Here is a 23,728-nt window from a genome sequence, read left to right as displayed (position 1 = left end):
AGTAGTGCACGGCCACGTCGTCCAGCCGCACGGCCTCCTTGATGTACTTGAGGTGGGCCTCGGAGGCCGTCAGAGCGAACTGGTCCTTGTGCATGTTGGGGACATGCTTCAGGATGTAGTCCCGGCCCCTCTTGGCCACCACCTGTTTGAAGATGAGAAGGTTGTCGAGGGGAGCACGGGCGAGTCCAAGGGAAAAGGAAAACCACAGCAATGCCTTCCATTTTAGAGACTTGCAAGCCCCCATCCCCCTAGTGCTCAACTTCTGGTGGCACAAATGGAATAAATACAGGGGCCACCCATTCCTCCTTGTAGGGTTTCCCACTGGCAGGGACATGGGGCCGTCACTTTTCCCCAGCATGTACAAAAAACAGGGAAATTGGTAGATTTGGGGCAAACCCAAGAAATATAAGTCATCAATCAAAGCGGGCAGCAGTGCCTACATGTTTTATACGATATTCTATGATTCTACGATTTATTCATCCTGCCATCCCAGTGTCCTGGGCAGTCCTGGCTGCGGGATGCCCTGGGGGGAGGCTCAGCTTTTTGGTGTCAGCACACCACACGCATTGCCCCTCGCTGCACTTCAATGCCAATATTTAGTAGTCTGGTCACAACCAGGCTTTTCTGGGGACACCCTGCCCAGCCTGGTGCCAAGCAGCGAGCAATGTCCCTGCCGACGGGGGTTCCCAGATGGGGGTCTGTGCACGGGGACAGCAGCACCCAGGGGCTGCAGAGCCCGCGGGGGGGCACGTGAGGGTGGCCGGGCGACGCGGCGCGAGGGGAAGCCCCCCGTAGCGAGCATCCTCATAGCAAACACAGGAAAATCCCTGTCTGTGGCACAACCACGCTGACCCCAACAGCTATTTGCAGCCCCGCAGTTGTCACTGGTTATTAATAACCAGGACAAGGCCGGAGCTGAGGAGGCAGCAGCATCGCCCCTTCTCCTGAAACAAACCCCGAGCAGCACAGGACCAGCAGGGAGAGCGGGCAGGAGACGCCGCAGCCATGGGATATCCTTGCAGCAGGCAGCAGCAGGCTTACCCAGGCGGGGAAATAGGCTTCGGGCTCGAAGTACTTCCCGTAGTGCTTGTTGCGCTTGAAGTCGCCCAGGTCGGCCTGCAGGGCGAAGGCGGTGAGCAGGAAGTAGGCCTCCTCGCGCAGCACGCACTGCGAGTGCAGCACCTGCTTCCGCAGGTGCCAGTAGTAGTAGTACCGCGCCGTCCGGTCGCTGCAGGGGACGAGAGGATTTGGGGGGTGCTGGGGTCCCACGGCAGCACGACATCGCAGCCACCCCCTGCAGCACCCAGTTCGCAGCCGGGAAATTAACCCCACCAGAGCACCTCCGCGCGGCCACCGTGTCCCAACACATCCCGGAGACGCTTTAGGCCCTGCAAATGTTTTTTTTTTGTTTTTTTTTTTTTTTTTTTTTTTCTGAAAGAACACATCAAGCTCCCTTCTGTCCTTCTGGCGAGTGATAAAATCCTAAATCTGATGTCCCCAGCCCCCAGAATGGCTCCTTCATCACTGAGGGGGAAAAGCGTCCCTGATAGTCCCTGCAGGGAGGTTCGCAGCACGGGGTCCCTTGGCACACAAACACATAGGGACAGGGACAGCAAAAGGGGCGAGCTCTGGGTGCCTGAACACTTCTGAATGAAGACACGCTATTTCGGGTTACTTTCACAAAAATCTCCTTTTTTTTTTTTTCAGCATTTTGGCACTGCCCAGACACAGCCCGGAGCGCCACGAGCCCCACACGCGGTTATCACGGGGTGCCCACCCCTCACCTTATCAGCCTGCCGTTCTCCACGTAGTACTGCACTCGGAAGTGGATGATCATGTGGGGGCCGAACTGGTCGATCCCCTGAAACACAGAAGGCATTCGGGGCTCCTGCGGGGATCCCGCTGTCACGCTGTGAACCCCGGTCCCCGCACCGACACCCCCAGCGCAAGGTCTGTCTTGGCAATTCCCTTCCCCACCACCACTTTTCCCCCCCAAATCTACCTTATCTCAAAAAAATGAAGGGGATTTGGATTTAAAGAAGGTGGAGGTTGGGTTCAAGACCCCCAGTGGGTCTGCAGCTACCGTCCCCCGTGCTGATGTCCCTCTTCCACCCCTCTCTGTCCCTTTGCCAGTCCCAGCAGCAGCACGGGAGCCTTCACACCAAGCTCCCTGTGCAGGCTGCATTGAAAATAATTATAAAGGTGCTTTGGGAAAAGGAAAAAAAGAAAGGATAAAAAAAGAATGCTTGACTTTAAAAACTGGACGGAAGCTGAGATTCTGTTGAAATATAGGGAAATGAGGGAGGAAAAAAATCACCGGGGAAAAAATTCATGTGGAGGACAGGTCCCCAGCTGGGGCACGTGGTGGCACGGGGGTGACAGCCACGAAGCACTCTCAGGGTTTGCACACTCATCCCCCCCCACAGCGCGTTTACAACACCCCCCTCCCCCCCCCCCCCGTAGCTGCGCAGGGACAGTGACCTGCGCCGGGGACAGAGGTGGCCTTAGTGCCGTCATCTCTCCATGCAACACCTCACCGCTGACCTTGCTGGCCTCCTTCTTCCACTCCTTGGGGCAGTACTTGTAGAGTTTCTGGGCCAGGTCCATGTACACGTGCTCATTGTCTGCGGGGGGAGAGGGGTGAGCGTGGCCGGCGCGTCCCGCTCGCGCCCGGACGGCTCCGGCAGGACCGGCCACTGGCACCAGCGGGCGAGCCCCAGACTTACTCTGGATGACGCTGAGCCCGAAGAGGTGGCAGTCCTTCAGCCTCAGGAGGTCGCACACCTGCACGAGCAGCTCGTGGCACAAGATCTTCACCTGCAGATGCACGCACAAGCCCCGTCGCACGGGCACCTAGCCTGGCCGACGGCACCGAAACCCTGCCGTGTCCCCAGGCATGGTCACCGGGGGTCTGGGTCTCGTTTTTGCATAGGGACAAAATCCCCCAAAATATGTGGGATGCGCAGCTGGGGCAGCTTGACCGCAGGTGGTGCAGAACGCACTGCAACCAACCTGGTTTGGGGGCAGACAATGGAATATTGGGTAGCGTTGAATAAAAAAAATAAGCAAAGTGTGGGAATTTCACATCCAGTACCCAACGAAAATCTCAGCAAGCAGCAAATTGAACGAAGAAGAAGCAGGAGAGCGTAAAGCACTGATGCACCCTTCAAGGGGAACAACCTGTGGGGGTTTCTGCAGCAAGGAGAGGGCGGGGGGGTCAAAATTAGAAGCAGAAGCAAGATGAGAGCTGGCAAGAGAGGCGCGGGGCGATGCCAACGGCCGTGCTCAACGGGAACAGGGGGGTCCGCCGCACGCCCCCGATCCGCCGCCGCCTTACGTTGATGATGATGTTGAGGGAGTCGTCGTTGGGGAGGAAGATGCACACGCTGCGGCGGTCCTGCATGACTCGGTTGTTGTGGAAGGGCAGCTTGTTCATCGTGGGCCGGGCTCTCCCTCGCCGCGCGGCCGGGCTGGGGCTGGGGGCGGGCGGCGGGCACCTCACCGGCGGGCCGGGGCGGCCTCGGTCCCCGCGGGCGCCATCCCTGCGGGACAGGGGGTTGATGAGCCCTGCACCGAATTCCCTGTCCCATGGCTTTATAATGAGCCCCCCAGGAACCCCCCACAGTTGTACCCCCCCTGTGATGCCGTTGTCCCCCCCCCCAAGGGGTGGCAGGGGACACCCGAAGCGCCCGAGCGTGCCCCGCCGTGGTTCGGGCAGCGTGGGATCGCAGCCCAGCCCAAAAAGCCTGAAGCAGCGGTTTTCTTCTCCTGGCTACAGTTTCAGAAAAAACCTCAGAAGAGGCTTTCCCAGCATCGCAGCGATCATAAAAAAGTCTTTGTGCTGGGAACAAACCAGGCTGGTCCGCAGCGGCGCTGCCTCGCAGGAGGTTTTGCTGCGAGCTGTGGAAAGCCCCAGGTCCGTGGGGTCCAATTCAGCACCTGCGCCCCCCCAGCAGCCCCATGCCCCTCCAGCGCTGCCCCGACTTCTTGCAGGGTTCAGACAAACCGAGCCCCACGGGATGCACGGGGCAGCCACCAGCCCTCGCCCCCTGCCCGCCCGGCCCCTGCCATTTCCCTGCTTTCGCCTGAGTCGGGACCGGGGCCAAGACAAACCCGTCCCAGCACCAACCACAGGCAACTGGGTTTTATCCTATTTTCAAGGGCAAATATTCCTTAAGCACTCTTTATCCCATAGCTGTCCCCAGGGACACAAACGCCCGCATGGAACAATGAGCAAGGATCTTTAAAATCCAAACTAGCTCACTCTTTTTCCTAACCAGCAGCTCTGTGCTGGCACTGAGGACACGACAGCGTCTCCCTCTTCACCAAGTATGAGCTTTGGTCTAAATGAAAACACGCTTGGCTTCCAAAACAGTTTCACTTGGAGATTTTTAGAGCAGAGGAAAAAATGCCCCGAGGTGACTTGGCGTTAGGTGGTTACCGGCGGTTAGCACGAGTTGGGAAACCCAGAGGTGAAGCTCTCCTGCCGCGCTGGGCTGGAACCACCGAGGCATTGTGCGGCTGTGCAACGTGGCCGTGCATTAAATATGTGCACCACAGCCGTGCATCGGGGCCGTGCATCGCACACGTGCATCGTGACCACGCGTTGTGGCTGTGCACTGCACCCGTGCCACTGCCTCCGTGCCTTGCACCGTGCGCTACGTCCGTGCGCTGCATCTGCGCACCGTGACCGTGCCCAGACGTGCTCGATCCCGACTCGGAGCAAGCAGCCCAGCAGCCAGGCTGGTTTCAGGGTTCATTAAAAATCACAGCAGGGAACGAAACGGGGCTGAAGGTATTTGGTGAGCGTCCCCAACAGAGGGGAGGGCACCATGTCCCAGGGCCAGGTGCTGCACGGTGCCAGCGCCCTCTGCACCCCGCTGCCACCCACGGGTGCCCCACAGCCCCTGAGCATCCTCCTGCTGCAGCCCGAGGGGCTCCAACCATAGCACAGAATATCCTTGACTTTATGGGTAGAAATAACCGGGTCCTTCCTCCAGCCGGGCTGCTGGCACCCGGCCCGGCCCCGCGGAAGAAGCCCGAATTGCTCCTGGAAATGAAACCGCGTCTTCGGGGCCCTGGCAAAACCGCCCGTGCCCCGGGAGCGACGCCAGGCCATACATTTACTCCTCGCCCTGCAGGGCACTACCTGCGAGAGCAGGCAAAACGCTGGAGGAAAAAAAATGTGCTGTTCTGTATTTGTAGAGGAAACGCTCCAGATCCTCCTGCTGAACGCTGTCGCCCCGTGTCACGGCAGCTTTATGAACCCCCCCGGCTGCCAGAGCTTCCCCTGGGTGTCCGCAAGCTGGGTGAGAGGCAGCCACCGGGCATCCCGAGCCCTTCTCGGGCGAGCCGTCCCCACCAGAGCCAGGTGCATTATTTTGGGGCATCTGCTGCTCCTTCCCACGAGGTCAGCTTGCATTCCCCGGCAGCCGGAGGCCGTGCTGCCGCCGGCGAGCTGCTGCTGCTGCTGCTCCGGCGCGCCGAGACAGCCGCGGGCTGGGCGCTGCGCTCTGCTGCCTCCCCAAAAATACCCGCCAGTGCTGGGTGGAAAGGTTTAAAAAAAGGAAAATAACCCGGTAAGTGCTGCTGTTGGCTAACCGTGAGCCGGGGGCAAACTCTGTCTATCTGTGGTTGATGCTAAAATTCCCAGCGAACAGGTATTTTTCTCCCCGTGTGCCCAAACAAGCGCTGACACGAGCCCCGAACACGCATGGCTCCGGGCTGGGAACGGCAAGAAGAGATTGCAGCAAGGGAGCTCTGCTCGGATCCTGCAATTTTCCATCAAGAGCTGCCCCTGGTGCATGCAGAGACCCCCAGCAAACCTTCCCCACGTGCAATTTTGCAAGGTGTGGTAGAGCAAAGTGGTGCTGGTGCCCACGAAGCTGTAAAACCCACGGAGGACGGAGGGTTTGGGCATGGAGCCCCACATGTGGCTCTCCCGGCCATGGCACGGCAAGAATTGGTGTTTTTCCTGCTAAAGGGAGCTTGGGCAAAAAGCATTAAAACGTCATGGGAAGGCACTGCAGACACCTCATCAGCCTCCTTGCGCTCCATCACTCCGGGGGGCAGGGAGAAAATTCCTCGATCTGTTGTGCTTGCAAGAGCATCTCCCTGGCTCACGCCGGTGCCGCGTGACGAATGCTTTTACAAAGCTGAGCTGGAAAGAAAACATTGTGCAATAAACCTCGGAAAAGCAGCTCCCAACATCCCCGCTGCCCGGGCACGCGCGGCGTTGGACCAGCGCGGGTCCTGCACGCACGGCTGCGGGCACGCGAAGGCTCGGGCGGCGGCAGAGGAGCAGCTTGGCAGGCTCTCACAGCCAACAGAAATTCTGGTCCCGTTCCAGCGCCGGGGATTTACATAGCCTGAACTTCGTGGCCGAGGTGGGTTTTTCCTTCAGGAGAAGCCGGCACACAACTCTTTTCCATGCGAAACGAGGCTGCTTTGCATGTGCAGCATCTCCCCCCCCCGGCAGCGCACGCGATCGGATCCAGAGGACGTGGCCGGGTCTCGGTTTGTGACATTTCGGCTCCGGGGATGCCCGAGGATGGATGTCACGGTGCTGGCGGGTGGCACTTGTCACCGGCGAGTCCCTCCTGCTGCCACCAAAGCGGGGAGCAGCAGCACGGCACGAGGCACACGCTGAAAGCGCATCCCTTAACGCAGCGCATCCCTCGAGCCCCGTCACGTTTATATTTGACCAATTTCCTTTTTTTTTTTTTTTTGTAAATTCTGTGCTATCAGCCGTCCAACCCGGCCGCCGGTCCCCGGCTTTTGTTTCGGCGCTCCCGAGCCACAATAGCAGCGCATTAAGGGATTATGCAAGGGTTGATCGGCGCAGGGAGAGGAAAGGCAGAACAAAGTGCAGAGCTGGATGGGAAGATGAATTCACGGGGCAGGAATTTCTTGTTTGGAAGAGTTTAGAGTCGGTTTTACCCCACATCACAGGGCGCAGGTATGCGCAAGCTGTTATTACAAGTTTTAAGGCTGTCACTTAGCGCAGCTTCTACTAACCCAAAAGCTAGATTAATTCACGCTTGCGGTCACCCCGTAATTAAAATTGTCTCCAATTCTTCATGAACTCAACAGTTTCCTCATAATGAACAGAGGCAGATGAAAGAGACCTGCACTGGGAAAAAGGACCGGGTTATAAATATTCCATTACTTCATCCCCCACAAAGCAGTTGGGATGCTGGGGACTCGGCCGGGGCAGCGGGAGCTGCACCCAAAGGACACCGGGGTCCCCGCGGCCACCGGCGTGCAGCAGCGCTGGGGACATCCGGGGATGGCCACCAAGGGCTGGGACACGGGCACCGTCCCAAAAGGGGGACGCTCTGCGTCTGCAGCCGGGGCCAAGCCCCGCGGGACACGACACCGCGCCGGGGGCTCGGGAAATTGCTCCCCCCGCCCTGCCCTCTGCCATGCAAAATGTCGAATCCAGCCTGGAAGCACGGAGTTTTCCAGCTGTGTGTTACCCGTACGTGGCACAGCAATTCCTCCTGCCTTCGCTGCCTTCCTTTGGGCTCGGTGCACTAAAAACTAAACCAGCAGCAGAGGCACTCAGGAGACGGATCTCGGCAGGCACCGGCCGCCAGCTCCTGCTTTTTATCTTCTCTGTTTTCCTTTCCTGCTTCATGAACCAGCCCCTTCCATTTTATTTCCTTCTGGAAAACTTCACCACCGGCCTCTGGGATTAAAGCAACGTCTGCCGAGAGCTCCCAGGTGCAGCACCGCCGGGTCGGGGGGGGGCTCTATCCATGGCCCCCCCGGGGCCGCTGCAGATGTCCGGGCCCTGAAGGAAGCCAGCGGCGATGATCCGTCGGGACAGCTCACCAGGGACACGGCCGGGGCTGCACGCACGCATCCGGCCCCACCAGCATCCCACAGCTCTGCCCAGTTTGGGAGGGCTGGAAACGAGGAGATGCCCCCACGCAGGGCAGGGCAGGATGGCCACGCAGCCCACGCCTCCCCGCCGGCGCTGGGACGGGGCCCGGGGAAGCAGCACTCCCTCCTGTAGCATCAAACCGGGGCGGCCGGGCTTCGTTTCATTTATTTTTCAGCCTCCTTCCAGCCTCCCAAAGCCGGGCTTTGCCCAGCCGCCACCACCCCCATCCCAAGGCGGTGCCCAAAATCGCACCGCGAGCCGCTCAGACCGCCGGCCTCCGAGAAGGAGGCTGGAGAGGGGGCGCAGGGCGCGAGGCGGGCTGGAGGCCGGCTGGAGGCCGGCTGGCACACGGCTGGAAGCAATTATCCCCCGCGGCAGCGCTGGGAGGAGGAGGAGGAGACGCGGCGCTGCTCTGCTTGCTGCGGGTTATTCGAGGAGAGGCAGGGGAACAGACGGGGCTTTGTGCGCCCCGGCCAGCCGGGACCCCGGCGCGGGCACCCCGCGCCCCTGCGCAGTGCTTTCATCCCGTTACAGCCCCCCCCACGCTTTCCGGGGCTTTGTGAAACGTCCCCCAGCCCCACGGCAGGATGTCTTGGTGCACGGGTCCCAGGATGGCAGCAGTTGCCCCGAAGGATGCCCGCGGACGGGAAGCAGCGCTGCCCTCTCCGTCCATGGGGTTAGCCCGAGCAGCATCCGTAAATCCTCGGGGGTTTGGCCCTGGGTTTGGCTGCAGGATCTGCTCTCCAACCACAAGGCAGCCGTAAGGAGCAGCTCAACCTCCCCGCAGCCGGCTTGGCCTCCCCGCGCCGGAAAGAGACATTTCCAAACCATGAAAGCCCCTATTAAAAAAAATAACATCAACTCCACGGCAGCCTCCTGCCTGCGTGATGCCCTGACCCCGGGCAAAGTCCTCTTTCCCAGGGAAAGGGCTTTCGGAAAGGCTCGGAAGATTTTTGTGCAAAAGCCCCTTTTGGGAGCCCCATCCCATGGCCGTGCTCCCGGGCAGGAGCCGCGCTGCCGCGGCCCAGCTGGGGCTCAGCACCCAAACCGGTCCCCGCTCCGGGGAACGCATGGCTCCGGGTGCACGTGGAAAGAGCCAAAAAAAAAAAGCCTTGATCGTACTTATTGTAGCCCCGGGACAGGGGTGATTTCCCAGGGGAAGGAGACGGGTTCAAAACCGCACGTGGGGAAGCGCTGCCCTGCCCCGGGTCCGCAGCGAGGTGCAAAGCACGTGGGGTGGGTGCAGAACCCAGGCACAGCCCCACGGGATGCCGGCGGGCTCCCCACGGCTCAGCCCCACCGGGTGGCTCCCAGCATCGCTTCCCAAAGACCACGCATGCCAGGCACCAAGCCCTCGGCTCCATTTCGCACCAAACCAGCTCCATTTCACGCCGAAACACAAGACGACGGCGCCTTGAACCTTCGGGTCCCCATCTGCGCCCTCCGAAGTTCACGGCACCTTTGCCTCCAGCTCCGGATTGGGGCAAACGAAGCCAAAGTTAATTTTTTTGGATCCTCAGGACTGGAGAGGAAGAGCGGAGCCGCCCTGGCTGGGCAGCCCACGAGCGAGCAGCGCGGTCTCCTCGAGCAGCCGGGCACCTCCGCTCTCCAAATCGCCCCGGGCGGCCCCAAAAGCGCCGGGGCTGGGGGAGCCGCGCTGCGCCTCCCCGGCTCCCCTTCCCCAGCAGCAGCGGGGAGAGCCTTCTGCCTTTGGAAAACATCATAAGCCTGCTTTTCAGAGAGGCAAAAAAAAATAAATAAATAAAAGCATAAAACTAAATTAACAACCAGGCAGATATTTTAACCACAACCATAATTTGTATATTCCATCTGGAGTCCACAGCGCTGCTTTTCTTTTTTTTTTTTTTTTTAATTTTCTTTTTTTTTAGCAGGAGGGAGCTGACATCATCTTAATTTGAAATTCACATTTATTTTTACATCTGGTCTGAATTAATCCTTTTCAGTGTACTGACTTTCATGTAATGGAATAATTGCTTACAGATTCTGGGTTTAAAGAGCCTGAATAAACCGAGTTTAAAAAAAGAACCCCTTTGCAAACTGATAGTAAAAAGCCCATAACCTATAACCAAATCCCAATCTGCCTTCGGGACTCGGAGTTTTAAACGAAACAACGTCGCTTTCAAGCAACAGAGACCAAATCAATCCACGCTCTATCTAAGAATTAGGGAGTGCGAGCAAGCCTGGTGGAAAAACACCAACACAAAGCAGCCCAGGAACCACGGAGAGCAGAAGCCCTCGGCGCGCAATCAGCGCGGCTGTAACCTTTCCGGAAAAGCTGAGCTTGGCTTCGAGCGAAAAACACCCTCATGACCAGAAAACGCATCAGCCACGAGCAGAGAAAAGCTGATTCAGAACTGCGAGATGACAGCGAAGGCACCCGGCCGCGTCCCTCCCGCTGCCACCACGGTGTCCCCGAGGCGGCTGAGCCGAAGGACACGGGTGACACGGCGCGGCCGGGAGCCCTCAGCCCCAGCCCTGCAGCAGGGAAAGGCACTCCTCATGGGAACGCTAGTCCCTGCGGGGGCACCAGCTCGTTTAGGGCCTCGTTAAGGAGCTGCATGGGTTTATCCTCACGACTTGGACAGGGATTCACATCCCCGCTGGGAAGCACGGCGGTGAGCCACAGCGGCGCTACCGGGTGCACTGGGTGCCACCGCCAGCTCCGTGCCACGGCACCCCCGTGGCCCCGCTCGCTCCAGTGACCCTCAGGCCACGCAGCCTCCCGTGGGACTGACCTGGTGCTGGGCAGGTCCTGGGGTGACGGCACCCGCAGGCAGGGGCACCCATGGGTGAGTGGCACCCAGAGGCAGGCGGGTCCATGGCCGAGAGGCCCCGTGGTGTGGGTACCAACAGGCAACAATACCCATGGGTGGCGGATCCCACGGGCAGGTGTAACCCGCAGACAAGGGGACACAGAGGTGAGGGGACCGGGTGATGATTGGGACCCCTGGGCGATGGGACCCATGGGTGAGCGGGACCCCTGGGCGATGGGACCCCTGGGCAATGGGACCCCTGGGCGATGGGACCCGTGGGTGAGCGCGACCCCTGGGTGACGGGACCCATGGGTGACCACGACCCCTGGGCAATAGGACCCCCAGGAGATGGGCCTCACAGACTCCCTGGTGGTGAGACCCACGGGTGACCCCCGGGCAAGCACAGCCCACGGGCGAGCGTGACCCAGGGGCAGGGGTCCCACGGGTGAGTGCAACCCAGGGCCGAGCGCAGCCCCTAGCAAAGGGTCCCGGGGGCCGGGCGGAGGAGCGGAGCGGGGCGGGCGGGGGGTTGGCGGAGCAGCCCCGCCGCTGTTAAATTTCAACTCCCTGCGACCGGCCAGAGGAAATGACTCGCATTCCTGGAAAATGAAGCCACTTGCAGCTCTCCGGCACCAACTCGGCCCCCAAGCGCAACAAGCCGCCGCGCCGGCCCCCGCCGCCCCAAAGCCTCCCCAAGCCAGCCCGGGCCCACCCGGGGCACCCCCGGGGCCGCAGCGGGTGGGCCGGGAGAGCGCCTGTTCGACCGTGCCGAGCCGTGCCGAGCCGTGCCGAGCCGTGCCGTGCCGAGCCGAGCCGTGCCGAGCCGAGCCGTGCCCAGCCGAGCCGTGCCCAGCCGAGCCGTGCGCGCGGTGCGGGGCGCACGGGTGCGCACCTACCTGCGGCTCCGGGGACCGCGCTGCCCAGCCGAGCCGTGCCGTGCCGAGCCGTGCCGAGCCGTGCCGAGCCGTGCCGAGCCGTGCCGAGCCGTGCCCAGCCCAGCCCGCCGCCCCCGCCCCTTCCCGGGCCGCACCGCCCCGAGCGCCACCGGCGCCGCCTCCCTCCAGCCTCGGAGCGGGGCCGGGGCCGGCAGGGGGGCGGCGGGCGGCCCCGGGGGGGTGTGGGGGGGCGGGTGGGCACGGAGCGGGGCCGGGAGGGGACGGAGGACAGCGGGGAGGGGACCCAGGGATGGTCCTGAGGGTGCTGAGCTGCCCGCGGGGAGCCGACAGCCGCGGGGAGCGGGCAGCTCCTTGGGGGGGGAGCCGGGAGGGAGCCGGGCATCCCCCCGGGGCCGCCGGCATCGCCTGGCCGCGGCACTCGCCTGGCCTCTGCGGGGGGAGCCGAGCACCCCCCGCACCCAGCCCTGCGGCCCCCAGCTCCATCCCGAGGCAGCCCCTTGGGAGCAGACGCCCCGGGCTCTGCCCGTGCCCCATCACATCTCCCACCTCTCACCCACCTCAACAACTCGTGCCGCCCGGGCCGCCGCTGTGCCACCGAGGAAGAGCCCCCAGAAAGCTTTCCCGAAAAGCCTCGATCTGCCCCCCCCCCCCCCCCCCCCCCCCCCCAAAAAAAAATCCCCAAAGCCCCCAGGTTTTCCCACAGCCCCAGCCAGCCGTGGAGGAGCCGCTGCCACCCCTCAGCATGCGGTGCCTGGGGCTCCAAGCCCCCGGCCGTGCCACCGACCCCCCAGGCCTGCCTTCAGGGGCCAAACCAAGCCAGAATTAGGGCCAGATCCTGCTCCTAGGAAATCCTCCCCTAATATCCTGGCAGCAGGACCACGGTTGGGTCTGGCTCGCTTTTGTGACGGCCGAAGGGTGCCCATAAGGGGTGCCCCGTGCCCGCAAGGCAGCCGACGCGCACACGGGGCCGGGCTCCATCGGTGACCCGGGACAGGAATAGCAGCAGCAGCGCCATAAATTAGCGGCAAAGCATCTTCCGCGGCGCTCCTTCCTCAGAAGTGCCATATGGCGAGATTTGTTTCGGGAGTAGTTATTTATTCCTCACTTTTAAGTGTCTATAGGCATCTTTCGGGCTGACCTGCGAGGCCGGCTCTGCCCCCACCGTCTCTGCGAGGCTGTGGGAGAGAACAGCCGCTTGTTCCCAGACCTAAATAAAGAGCAGCTCTGCTGCGAATACCCTGACGCTCGCTCCTGAAATCCGTTTGCAGCCCAACAGATCGTGCTGGGTAATTACATGACGCGAGCGCGCGGTGCCGGCAGTGGGAACCCGACGCGCTGCTGTCCTCATGGAAAAAAACAGCCTGGCTTTCTGCAGAGCTGAAAGGGGCCTGAAAAGCGCCGGGTTTGGGCCCGCCGCCGCTCTCTCATTCCATGAAAAATTCAGGGAGCATTTGCACTCGGCAGCTCGCTGCTGCTTGTGGCACACCACGTCCCCACGAAGCCACCGGCGGCACGTGCTGGGTGCCACCGCAGCCAAGGGCAGCAGAGCGGCAGAGCAGAGGCCAGAAAAGTCTTTTTTCCCCCAAAATTCACTCTGGAGACCTCCCTTCCCCAGCTAGCACAGGGGATGTGCAGCAGGGGCCATGCACGTTGCGGAGCTGCAATCTGGTTCATTTTCCAGAAAGCGAACAAAACGCTTTCAGTGCGGCACTGGTGGGGCTGGGGAGGGCGAGTGCGCATTGCCAGCTCCGGCAGCGGGGGGAAAACATCCCCATCACCTCGTGCTCTGCTCAGGAGGGCAAGTCAGTGCCACAGGCGTGCCACACGGGCCGCATCCTGCCGAATGTGTCACCTGTGGGTCCCACACCAGCCCCTTCCCTGCTGCTCACCCCTGGGTTCACACAAGTCGCCCCTCAGTAATAAGGTGCCTTGCTCTGGAGGCGCTGGGACAGCCAAATAGAGCAGCAGAAAGCTTTCGGATGCCAGCGAGGCGATACACAAACACTTATTTGGACGGCATGCGTGCTAACGCTGTGTTACATATCCCAGGATAAATGGAGATACTCTCAGGCCAGGGCTGCGGGCGCGTCCCCTCCGCAGGGAGAGCTCGGAAAGATGGACACGAGCCAGTGTCCGGCCGGCCGGCTTTGTGAAAGGAAAACCCCAAGGACTCCAGTGACATTTCTCTTTCACAATTCTGGCATTAAGATTGCCAAAAATCCCAAGAAACGGAAACGCAGATGGAGAATGTAATAAATTGAACCTTTTCTTTCTGTCTCTCTTTTTTGGAGAAGGTTTAAGGGAGCTAATTGCATTGCGAGGCATGTCTCCGGAAAAAAAAAAAAAAAAAAAAAGGAGTTGTGGTTATGACCAAAAATATCATCCACATAAAATATACAGATTTTTTTCACACTAGATGTATTTATATTAAGAGGATGGGAAATAGCAGCTGTTCACTGTGATCCTGCATTATCGCCAGTCGAGTATCTTCTGTAGCAGCGTCTCAATATCGGCATTGTTACTGGCAGGAATTGCTGCACAGACGTGGAAGCTCTCTTATCTCATACATATTTTCGCTATGATTTTTGCTAATGGGATAAAAATTATAAACAACGCTACAGAGTAACAAATAAATTCATCTGGTTCTCAGCGCCCAGCTCCTTTTTGCGGAGGCTGGGGCTGTGGCAGCCTGCAGCGCGCTGGGCGCTTCGTCCGGGGAGCATTTCCAAATTCAGGCTGGGGCTGCGCTCACCCGAGGCATGTCCCCCATCAGCCCTGAGCATTAACACCGGGTGCTGCAAAAATAGCCGCCCGTTTTGCGAAGGAATTTTTAGGATGTCCCTTATAGCAAAATGTACCAGGAAGGGTCTAAAACCCCCGCGCGCAACTCCAAGAGGTTCGCTCCCTGACTTCTCCCATAAGCTGGCCACGAGTTCCTCCATCTATGTCACTGATTTTGCACACAGTTTTCATAAAAGCCGATGAAATGCAATTTCAGGGGGGCTTCCAGCTCTCTGCCAGCCTCCCCCAGTGTATATTTGCTTTTTAATAAACCATATCCAGAGACGTGCGCATGGCACCGGGGTGCGCCCGGGGACAGGGGTGTCCCCGCCGCTCGGGGGACGCTTGGCACGGCGGCAGGGCCACGGCTCCAGCTGCAAACGAGGTTTAGAAATTCTTCCCCGGGGCAGGCAGGACAAAGACGGCGGTCACTGAGTGGGGGAGGCCGGGCTCTGCTCGGCTTTGGGATGGTTTCTCAGCCCATAAAGGGAAGAAAATAAATAATGAAGCCCCGCTCGGCTCCGCGCAGAACCACAACAGCCGCGCGTTGCTATAAACTCCAGCGAGGAGCTGGACCTTGCTGGGTCTCTTGCATTTCATGGAGGATTTCCAAGGAAACTCATCTTTTGCTCCCCCCCGGGGCCAGGCAGACACGTGCCCTGTCCTGCGTGGGGGCAAATGGTGCACGGCGAGCTGGGCAGCCAGCTCTGAGCCTGCTGATCCCCGGAGTCTGCGGGGTTAATGCGATGGGGTGCGCCAGGGGTGCCTGCTCTGCAGGGACACAATCAAGCCCCTGCCTTTATTTGCTTTATGACCAAACGCCTGGGCACCTACGGGTGCCCCCCTTGGGGTTTTTGTCCTGATGCTGCCTCAATTCTTTGATGTTGGATGAGCGACACCCCCAGCACCGTCCCGGTCCGTCCCGGTGAGATAGGCAGCGGGGTGGCAGAGCTGGTGCCCCCCAAGCAGGAGCCAGCGCTGGGTGACAGCAGGTCCCCGCCTGCTCCAGGGCTCGCGGGGAGACTTCGGGCACATCCTCGGAGTTACGGGGCTGGCAGAGTGCTGGGAAAACCCTCCGCAAGCCGAGCTCCAAAGCACCCTTCCGCAGGGGAGCGGGAAGCAAGGGGCGGCCCCCGAGACAGCCCAGCTGAGCGCAGGGATGGCCGGCGGTGGCACGCGGCCATCGGCGCCGGGGCAGGAATGCCAGAAATGCAGAGCCACCCACAGCTCCACGGCCGGGGGGGACCGGCCACGCTGCGCTCCGGCTGGGCACCGGGAGCAGCGGGACGTGGGGTCCCCACCGAGCGGGGTGCCGTGGGTCCGGACCCCAAATCTCCCTCTCTGTTTCCCCCGCTATCCTCTGTCTTTGTCTGGGAAGTCGGGATGGACGAAAAGAAGACGAAAAGCGGGTTCATACGGGGCTGGAAAAAGGGAAAATCCACCCTTGAGTGCACCAGTGTTGGGAATATAAAGAAAATCGAAGCGTGAGTCCTCGCTGCCTGGCAGAGGCCGGCGTTCACCCGCTGCGTGCAGCTCTGCCGGCGGTGCTGACGCGGGGTTTTCCCCTCATCTCCCCCCCCGTATCTACAGCCGCCTGCCACCGAGGAGCCTCTTCAAAACCCAGCCGCAGCAGCCGGATGCGAAGGGAGCCTGTGAGATTCCTCGGGACGGCCCGATGGGAAGGCGGGCTCGCTTCTCATCAGGTGCTTGTCATTGCCAAGTTATTGATAAGGCAATTAGTTAGTCTGGGGGGGGGGGGCAAGCTGGCGAGGCCAGCAGGGAAGTGCCGTGGCGTGGGTTTGGCTCAGCCCCCTGCGCGATGAAACACGCTGCACTTTGCATTTCCAAAAAAAAAACAACACCAAAATAACCCTTCTCCCTCTCCCATCTGCATGCTTCCCCATTTCTGGGGCCCTAAATGGGCTTTTTGGGGGTTCTGGACCTGTTTTTTTTATCTCCCGGAGCTGGCAGAGCTGCTCCCCGCCTGCCGGAGCTGCTGGAAAGCCGTGGAAACGTGTTGTAATGCAGGAAAGGCAGCGGCCGGCGGGGAGGAAAGATCACAGGAGCGGGGGGAATATTTTTAGCCTGTCTGTGCGCCTGCTCGCCGGCTTCCCTCCAAGAGCTGCAGAGCCACCAGCCGATCCCAGCCCCATCCGTCGGGGGGAAAAGACATCCCCGGGGCTTCTCCACAGCAGGGGCTGGGATTTTGGGAACCCCAGTGGGGTCCCCCCTCACGCCCCATCATAGCCTCAGCCCTACAAGACATCAGCGAATCGACGGCAGCATGGGGCTAAGGAGGTGGGGGAGAAATCGGGTCTGGGAATCTGCTGGAAAATAATTGCAATTAATGCAATTTGGGCAGGGGAAACACCCATCTGGGGCCAGGGCACAGAGGGTGCCACAGGGGCGCATCTGCAGCTCCTGGCTCGGCCCCCCCAACAGATGTGCTTTCAGCCGGAGCCCCCGGCAGCGGGTTTTGATTACGGACTTGCACAAGGCAGCAAACCTCTCCCTCGCTCCCCGCTCACGTTTGGCTGCAAACTGTGGGGACGGGGTTAAAACGTCGCACGGGAGGTCAGCGACCAGCCTCGCCCCGCACTGGTGCAGCTGGAGATGCTTCCTCCGCTGGAGCCGCTCCGTTTGCACCCATGTGTGCTCTAACCTGGATAGAGCAGGCCCTCACCAGCAGGATTTTCAAAGCAGACGGGATTCCAGCACTGAAAGAGGCTTGGCCCCAGTGCACGGGGCGAGCTGCATGCTGCAATGTGGCTTGGACAACCCCATGTTGCATCGGGAGCTGCAGATGACCGCTGCTCAAGGGAGCGTACGAGCAGGCAGGGTGCAGGCAGGAGCCAGGGAAACAGGGCTCTGGCCTCGTGCTTTGTAAATTTCTGGGGCTGCAGGGCTGTAAATATGCAGGAAACCCAGCCCACGCCAGCCCTGTCCCTGCCAGCCCCAGGGCAAAGCACCCCGTGCCAAAGCACCCCGTGCCAAAGCACCCCGTGCTGCGCTGCCTTGTGGCCACCCCTCGGTTTCCACTCCCGTGCTCTGCCCGGCAGGGGGGTGCCAGCCCCATTTGGAGCCGGTCCCCAAAGGGGCCAGCAGCACAGTGGCCACCCCAGCCCCAAACCACCCCTGCCGGCACCGCGGGTGTTTGGGCTGTGCCTCGCAGGAGGGCTGGGAGAGGTCCCGGCCGCGCGGGTCCGCCTCTGGAGCAGACCGCGGCGTGCTTTAAATGCCCGACCAAACGCCCCAGGATTATTAAAGAGCGGACTGAGCAGGCCTCTGTGAGGATCCGTGTCTCAGCTAATGTTTATCTGGAGGGCTTGCACAGAGAACCGTCTAACTCCTGGTTCCTTAGCAGCAGGCAGGACACAGCACGATGCGGCTGAGCTCCCTGGCCACGTCGCGGGGGTCCTGCAGCCCCACGTCCTTAACTCCAGCTCTGGTCACCTGGATTTCCCTGCTTTTATTTCAGTATTTTGGGTCCCTCCTTTTGCAGGGGAGACACGTACATATGCACACGTATACGTGTATATATATATATATATATAATGCAGGTAAGGGGCATGCACCCTGCATCCCTGCCACCACAGCACCGAGCCCGCCCGCTCCGCACTCCTCCCTAAACCCCCAGCTGCGGGCCGCCTGCCTGGCAGTTTGGGAGCAGTTTGGGGGCAAAACCTGGGGGATTCCTCCTTTAGGGGAGGGCCAGTGGGGTGCTCAGAGCTGCTGCTCTGCCAGCAACAACCCAACAAGTGCACCCGTCTCAGGGTGATGCTGCCCACAGACCGCAGCCTGGCGCAGAGCGCACCCGTGACCAGAGCGCGGCTCCCAGCGCCCTCCCGTGCAGCAGGGCACAGCGTTTTGCGCCATCCCTGCCACAGACACGGGCAGCAAGGAAATGCTCCCCGTTGTTTGGGTCTGAAGGGCCACGTTCAGCAGAAACATTCCCCAGACACGTCGCTTCCCCAGGAAGTGGCAGCTGCGAAGCCTCCGGCTGGCCACGTACCGCGCTTGTGGGCTCGCACATGGAGCTCCTAGTTAATGGGACGAAGGGAAGAACGCGCTTAAACCGTGAGTCAGGCACAGCCCCGGGCCAAAATGATACACGGCAGGCTGGCGTCGCCCTGCAGTGCTTCGTGCAGCGCAGCAGCACCGCCCCGTGCTGCAGGATTCGGCCCCGACAGCCGCAGCATCTCCCCGTGCGCTCGGGGTGTCCCAGCTGGCACCCGGCGGGGCCGGGGGACGCGGGGCCAGCCGGCTGGGGCCGAGCAGATGGTTTCCATCTGGGTTCCTCCAGCTGGGGGGAAATAACACCGGCGGATGCCAACGGGAGGCCCTGGGGTGAGAGCAGGCAGCGCCGGAGGTGCCCAGGCCACCCGATGTGGGTGCTGGGGGTGTCCTGCAGGGGCAGGAGCAGACGCAATGCTGATTCCAGCTGGGGCCCTACCTCTCCGGGACAGGGCTTGCTTGGATTTCAGAGCCCTGGAGAAACTCCTTCCCCCCCCCCCTTTCCCAGGTCCCTGGGTGCAGACTGTTGGGTTTAACCGCAGAAATAACCAAAAGAAGAGAAGTCACCCGTCGCATCCCTGCACTTTTCCCCAGCCCTGGCATTGCTGCAGCCCCTGGGTCTACATCCCTCACCCGCCATCACAGCACTCCAGCCACGCTCCCCTGGACCACAGCATCACAGCGCATCCTAAAGCCCAGGCAGGTTTTTGGGGTGGCTGCGCACAGCCAGGTCCCCACGCCGGGCACCCCATGGCAGCAGGCAGGAGCCCTCACGGCGCTGCTGGCCCGAGCGCTCTTCACTTTGCAGAACAAAGCTGTTTATGAGCTATATGAGCGCAATAAAGCAAAAGCAGCTGTGGCTACTGCCTCCTTTATGGGATTTTTTTCCCCTGCTCCTCTGAAATTTTATGATCCAGATATAAAGACTTAGAAGAGAGCACTGACACCCTTTAACGCGGTGGCATAAAATACACGTGTTCCCGGGATAAGAACCTTTCTTTGGGCGTTGCTTTTGGTGGGATCCAGTCTCATTTCCTTGGCATCACTTTACCAGCCGTTCAGCAGCCAGGCTGCGAGTTCCCTTGCACGATGCCCTCTTCTCACGGACTTTTTTTTGGGGGAAAAGAAAGCGCCCGGAAGGCTGCGACGGTGCCTGGCGGCGGGGCAGAAATCCCAGGTGTTTCTCGTTCGGCGCTTGTGTTTGCACAGCGCTTCCCCGGGCCAGCAGGGCTTCGCCCAGGGCTTCACACGGGAGAAGGAGCAGGGCTGGAGGATGCCAGGCTCGGAGGAGGAGAGGCGCGGGGAGCAGCGCTGCCACACGCCCTGACCCCCGCCCCCAGCCCCGGCTCGCTTTGTCAGCGCTTGCTGTGTTTAGTATTAGTGGGGGTTTTTTGCTCGTTTTTTTTTTTTTTTTTTTTGCTTTTGGTTATGCTTCGGAGCTGCGAGGAGGAGGGAAAAGCAGGGTGTTAATATTAGAGCATCAGCAGCCGGCATGGAAAACCGCGCTAAGCTGGGGGGTGACGGCACGGAGCCGCCTCCCTGGGGACAGGGACACCCCCGGAGTGCCCGGGGGAGCAGCTCTGCCCCTGCCAAGCCCCAGCTCAGCCAGGCAGGGGAAGGTCTGAGGAGTACAGGGCACATCTGTCTGGCAGCACTGATGCTGGCACTGATGCAGGAGGGATGCTGAGCCCCTGCTTGCTTCTGGACCCCTGTGGCCACGCGTCCCAGCGGGGCATGGCTCGACCTCAACCACTTGCTCCGTCCCAGCTCCTCGCCACCTGTTTTGCGCCTCTCCACACTCTCCCCTGTGCCAACGCAGCCCCCAAACCCCTCCTGCTGGCAGTACCCCCTCATCTGGGCACTGTGCAGGAGGAGGGTGCCCCCAAGCACCCCGCTGGCACTCCCTGCTTTACATCCCTCCTGCCATGGCAAATCCCACTCCCGTGATATACGCCGTGTGCCCAGACGTTTAATCACACGCGGAGCGGCAATTTCCAGGTCGTCGGTGATTAGGGAGATGCTGCATTACCCTCCGGCGTAATTACTAATGGGAACCCCGCGCTGATCTGGCACTTTGCATCCGCAATGCCGCCCGCGAGCCCCGGGTTCGTGAGCTGGGCAGGATCCGGCCGTGGGCATCTGGCTTTGCACTCCCCAGCAGGCCTCGGGCTGGAGCTCAGCCCCCGGGAAGGGCTCGAGATGGAAGAAAAGCACCCGAAAACACGGGAGCAGAGAGCTGCCCGGGCAGGGCACGAGCCCCCGGAGCCCACGCTGGGTTTGTACTGGTGGAAGAGATACGGAGTGCCACAGGGGGCTGAGCAAAGGGCCGCATCCTGCCCGTCCCGTGAGAAGGATTTGGCCTGGGGGAGCGGGGAGAGACGACTCTGCCCCTCTCTGCGATGCTCCGGGGGAGCTGGGTACAGACCCACCTGCATTCCCTCGCTGCAAAGCCCCCGGGGGCTTTCTGCAGTGCTGTTACACCACTGCAAGCTGCTGGTGTGAATAAATCAGCAAGGGGGTGCAGGATTGGACCTCCCATGGCGGGTGCACGCAGGAGGAGGCAGCCCTCGCCCACCACGGGGATTTGTCCCCATTTTACGCCGTCCCCGTGCGGCCCCAAAGCCACACATCCCTTTGCTGCAGGCTTTTTGGCTCTCATGGTATCAGACCCAGAACTGTGCCTGCGCAGCCAGGGACCCTACTAGGTGCCCACAGAATCCAGGTAGAGAAAATGATGCTTGAAATACGTTTTTTTCCAAGCTTAAGTCCCTATTTTCCAGGTACAACCAGGCCAGTCTCCAAGGCAGGAGAGGCCTTTTGCCTTCCTCCCTCGCCGAGCCCAGCAGACAGCCCTACCTGCGGAGCAGGATCGGATGCTTCTGCCACCTTCCCCTGCTCGTGTTTGCGACGGGGCTGGGTCTTAAGCCGCTGCATTAAAAATACAATTAAAAATTTGCATTGGGCTTCACGCCCAGCCTGAGCCGATACTGCACCTCCTCTGCCCGCGTCCACGAGGCACCGCCATCACCCTCGGCAGCTCTGCAGCAGGGATTGCTCAAAGCTCTCCTGCCGGCACGCATGTTTGTGCTGCTCCTTCTCCCTCCGAAATAGGGCAGATCCGCGGGAAATGCTGGGGTCTGCAGGACCAGCAGCACCCATCCCGGTGGCTCCCATCCCAGCGGTGCCCGTCCCAGCGGTGTGGGAAGCCTCCCGCAGCCTTTCCAGGTGGGGTGAGCGTGCGGGAGCCATTTAATTACACGGTGCCGGGTGTTTTTCTGGTTGCAGAGGGCCGGCTGCATTTGCACTACCCAAGCTGGATGTTTTCAGTCCTGTTCGACAGCTAATTGGCAATTAATGATATCTTTGCATGGCGCAAATGGGTTACTAATGTTGCAGATCTGTTTTTTTTGTGTTTTTTTTTTTTTAATGTCTTCACATTTGCCTCTAAGTACAGCGACGCTTTGAGAGCTGGATTCCTTTTTGCTAGGGGCTGGAAACACGGATGTCTGAGGATGCAAAAGCAGGTAGTGCTTCCAGCAGCACCTCCCTGCAGCTTGGCTTTGCTTATGCCGGGAGGGGAGGAGAGGAACGCCAAGAGCTCGGGGTGGGAAGACGCAGTGGTGAGCGGTGTGCCGGGGTTTTCCACGGCCCTTTTGGCTGCGGCACGTGGGGCCGTGCCCGTGGCACAGCCGGCATCGCTTTGGCAAGCACCACGCCTGCACCTGGCTGGGGTTATCGGCAGGGTTTCGCTCCCCTGCTGCATGTCCCGCACGCTGCTGCCAGCACGAGGGTCAGGAGGGATTGGAGTGAGGAAATCTGGTGGCTTTAAATCACTGGGACGCAAACCTGCGGTGCTCTGCTGTAGGACAAGCTGCTTTCTCACACTGGGCTGAGCTCCCGCGTTGCCAGCTCCCTTTAGTTTGGGGGGAGCAGAGAGCTCGCATCAGCCCTGCCAGTGCTGCTGGCTGCAAGGTTCAGGGCGCAAAGAGGCATCGCCGGCTCTGCAGAGCAAGATAAAGGAGCCAAGCTCTCCGAAAAAGAAGGAGCACGACGACAGCAGTGTGAGCACCTGCACCTCCGTCTCCCTCCGAACCTGGGGCTGGTTTTGCAATCACGTCTCCAGGCACAGGAACGCGCACACAGAACATGGAAAAACGGCAAGGGCCCCGTTTTCCCCCAGTCTCTGCGATTCCCAGCGAGAGGTTTCAACATCCGGATACCAGAGGACCAGGAAAATGTAACTCACTTGTAAAATTGGCTCTCGAGGGCGCTGGGGGAGTTTTCACAAGGGGGGGGGGGAAGCTATTTGGGAAAAAAACAAAAGTAGGTTTTTCCCTGCCTCTGCCCAAAGGTTTCTGCTTACACTGAGCAGGCGCTCCGAGGAGGAGCACGTCAGCGACCACTTTCCTTCCCAGGGTATGCATGAGCTTCTCCAAAAAAATAAATAAATCTGTGTTCCTTCGATAAATCGTTTGCATTGAAGGTAATTAAACTTTAATCAGCACGGCCAAGGAAATTCAGATTTTTCCATCGGAGATGAGATAGGGACGGACCGATGGTCTACCGGACAGAAGGCACCCCATTAGGGCAATACCAGCAGCTTCCATTTGCTCCTTGCTTCAGGCCGCTCAGGACCACGACACCCTCGGTGCAGTCCCAGCATCTCCTGGCTCTGCCTTCCGACTGCCAGCCCCCACCCCAAAACGAAGCTGACCCCACGTCGTGGTGGGGAAACACTGCCCAGCCAGCCGGCGGGGTGGCTTCTCCTTCCCTCTTGCAGGCAGAAAGCAAGATGGGGAAGAACGAAGAGTTTGCCGGGGCAAACAGCAGGAAAATTCACGCATTTCCAAGCGAAACGACGCTGCTTAGATCACGGGGATAAAAATTACCTGCTTGCTCCTGTCTGCTTCCTTATGCCTCGGTTACAAACCCTCGGTGCTGGAAGCATCCTCCCCACCCAGGCGGGGAAGCCAAGGCCCAGCTACCTGCTTATTAGCCGAGCTGGATCAGCCGGCAAGCGGGCAGGAGGGCAGGCAGCAGGGTGCTTCCCTTCCCTTCCCTTCCCTTCCCTTCCCTTCCCTTCCCTTCCCTTCCCTTCCCTTCCCTTCCCTTCCCTTCCCTTCCCTTCCCTTCCCTTCCCTTCCCTTCCCTTCCCTTCCCTTCCCTTCCCTTCCCTTCCCTTCCCTTCCCTTCCCTTCCCTTCCCTTCCCTTCCCTTCCCTTCCCTTCCCTTCCCTTCCCTTCCCTTCCCTTCCCTTCCCTTCCCTTCCCTTCCCTTCCCTTCCCTTCCCTTCCCTTCCCTTCCCTTCACTCCCTTCCCTTCCCCTCCCGTCCCCTCCCGTCCCCTCCCGTCCCCTCCCCGTGGGGACAGACCTC

General features: G+C 60.5%; 1 protein-coding gene and 1 long non-coding RNA gene across 5 annotated transcripts in view; one reads left to right on the top strand and one right to left on the bottom strand.

The window, feature by feature from the left end:
* LOC121071148 (FERM domain-containing protein 6-like) overlaps positions 1–23,728 on the bottom strand; it is a 34,966-nt gene that overhangs the window by 4,958 nt on the left and 6,280 nt on the right. Inside the window, exons 1-7 of one of the 4 annotated variants that reach the window (XM_040559178.1) lie at positions 11,559–11,697; positions 3,338–3,542; positions 2,727–2,817; positions 2,482–2,624; positions 1,785–1,861; positions 1,042–1,228; positions 1–142 (exon numbers count right to left, since the gene is read on the bottom strand). The exon at positions 1–142 is cut by the window's left edge and continues 14 nt beyond it. In XM_040559178.1, coding sequence (XP_040415112.1) covers positions 1–142; positions 1,042–1,228; positions 1,785–1,861; positions 2,482–2,624; positions 2,727–2,817; positions 3,338–3,436 — 739 coding nt within the window. In that variant the 5' untranslated portion in view covers positions 3,437–3,542; positions 11,559–11,697. Of the gene's footprint in view, positions 143–1,041; positions 1,229–1,784; positions 1,889–2,481; positions 2,625–2,726; positions 2,818–3,337; positions 3,543–11,558; positions 11,698–23,728 lie in introns of those variants that run through there. The other 3 variants (XM_040559174.1, XM_040559176.1, XM_040559177.1) reach the window with 3 other exon arrangements.
* LOC121071149 lies at positions 15,571–19,691 on the top strand. The gene is made up of 3 exons (XR_005820404.1): positions 15,571–15,823; positions 15,930–16,042; positions 18,862–19,691. It is a non-coding gene; the product is annotated as an uncharacterized LOC121071149 (long non-coding RNA).

This window comes from Cygnus olor, chromosome 5 (assembly GCF_009769625.2).
Source record: "Cygnus olor isolate bCygOlo1 chromosome 5, bCygOlo1.pri.v2, whole genome shotgun sequence".
Classification (NCBI taxonomy): domain Eukaryota; kingdom Metazoa; phylum Chordata; class Aves; order Anseriformes; family Anatidae; genus Cygnus; species Cygnus olor.
The sequence above is the reverse complement of the archived record's forward strand: the minus strand, read 5'-3'. Positions and strand labels throughout refer to the sequence as shown.